General features: G+C 61.7%; 1 protein-coding gene across 5 annotated transcripts in view; it reads right to left on the bottom strand.

The window, feature by feature from the left end:
• THRA (thyroid hormone receptor, alpha) overlaps nt 1–355 on the bottom strand; it is a 14,567-nt gene that overhangs the window by 8,058 nt on the left and 6,154 nt on the right. For all 5 annotated transcript variants that reach the window (XM_014536134.1, XM_005861866.2, XM_014536132.1 and 2 more), the window contains one exon: nt 37–184. In XM_014536134.1, coding sequence (XP_014391620.1) covers nt 37–184 — 148 coding nt within the window. The remainder of the gene's footprint in view (nt 1–36; nt 185–355) is intronic.

Consider the following 355-nt stretch of genomic DNA (forward strand, 5'->3'; position numbering starts at 1 on the left):
GCCTGGCCCGACTCCCCCCAACCCCCATCCCCTTACAGTCCATGGCCATGCCCACGGCGATGCACTTCTTAAAGCGGCACAGCTGGCACTGGTTGCGGGTGATCTTATCGATGACACAGCAGCTGTCATACTTGCAGGAGTAGGTGGGATGGAGGTTCTTCTGGATTGTGCGGCGAAAGAAGCCCTGGGGCGGGAGGGAGATGGAGCGTGTTGTCATTGTGACCTTCCCGAACTGACCGTGCAGCTCACCGGGGGGTGGGGGTTAGTGAGGAAACCTAGCACGCACGCTCCTGACACAGCGGGCCCAGGCCCACTGGGCTCTGTGAGGACTGGGGAGGACCTTAGGAACGCACGC

The sequence above is a fragment of the Myotis brandtii genome, unplaced genomic scaffold (genome assembly GCF_000412655.1).
Source record: "Myotis brandtii unplaced genomic scaffold, ASM41265v1 scaffold157, whole genome shotgun sequence".
Taxonomy (NCBI): Eukaryota; Metazoa; Chordata; class Mammalia; order Chiroptera; family Vespertilionidae; genus Myotis; species Myotis brandtii.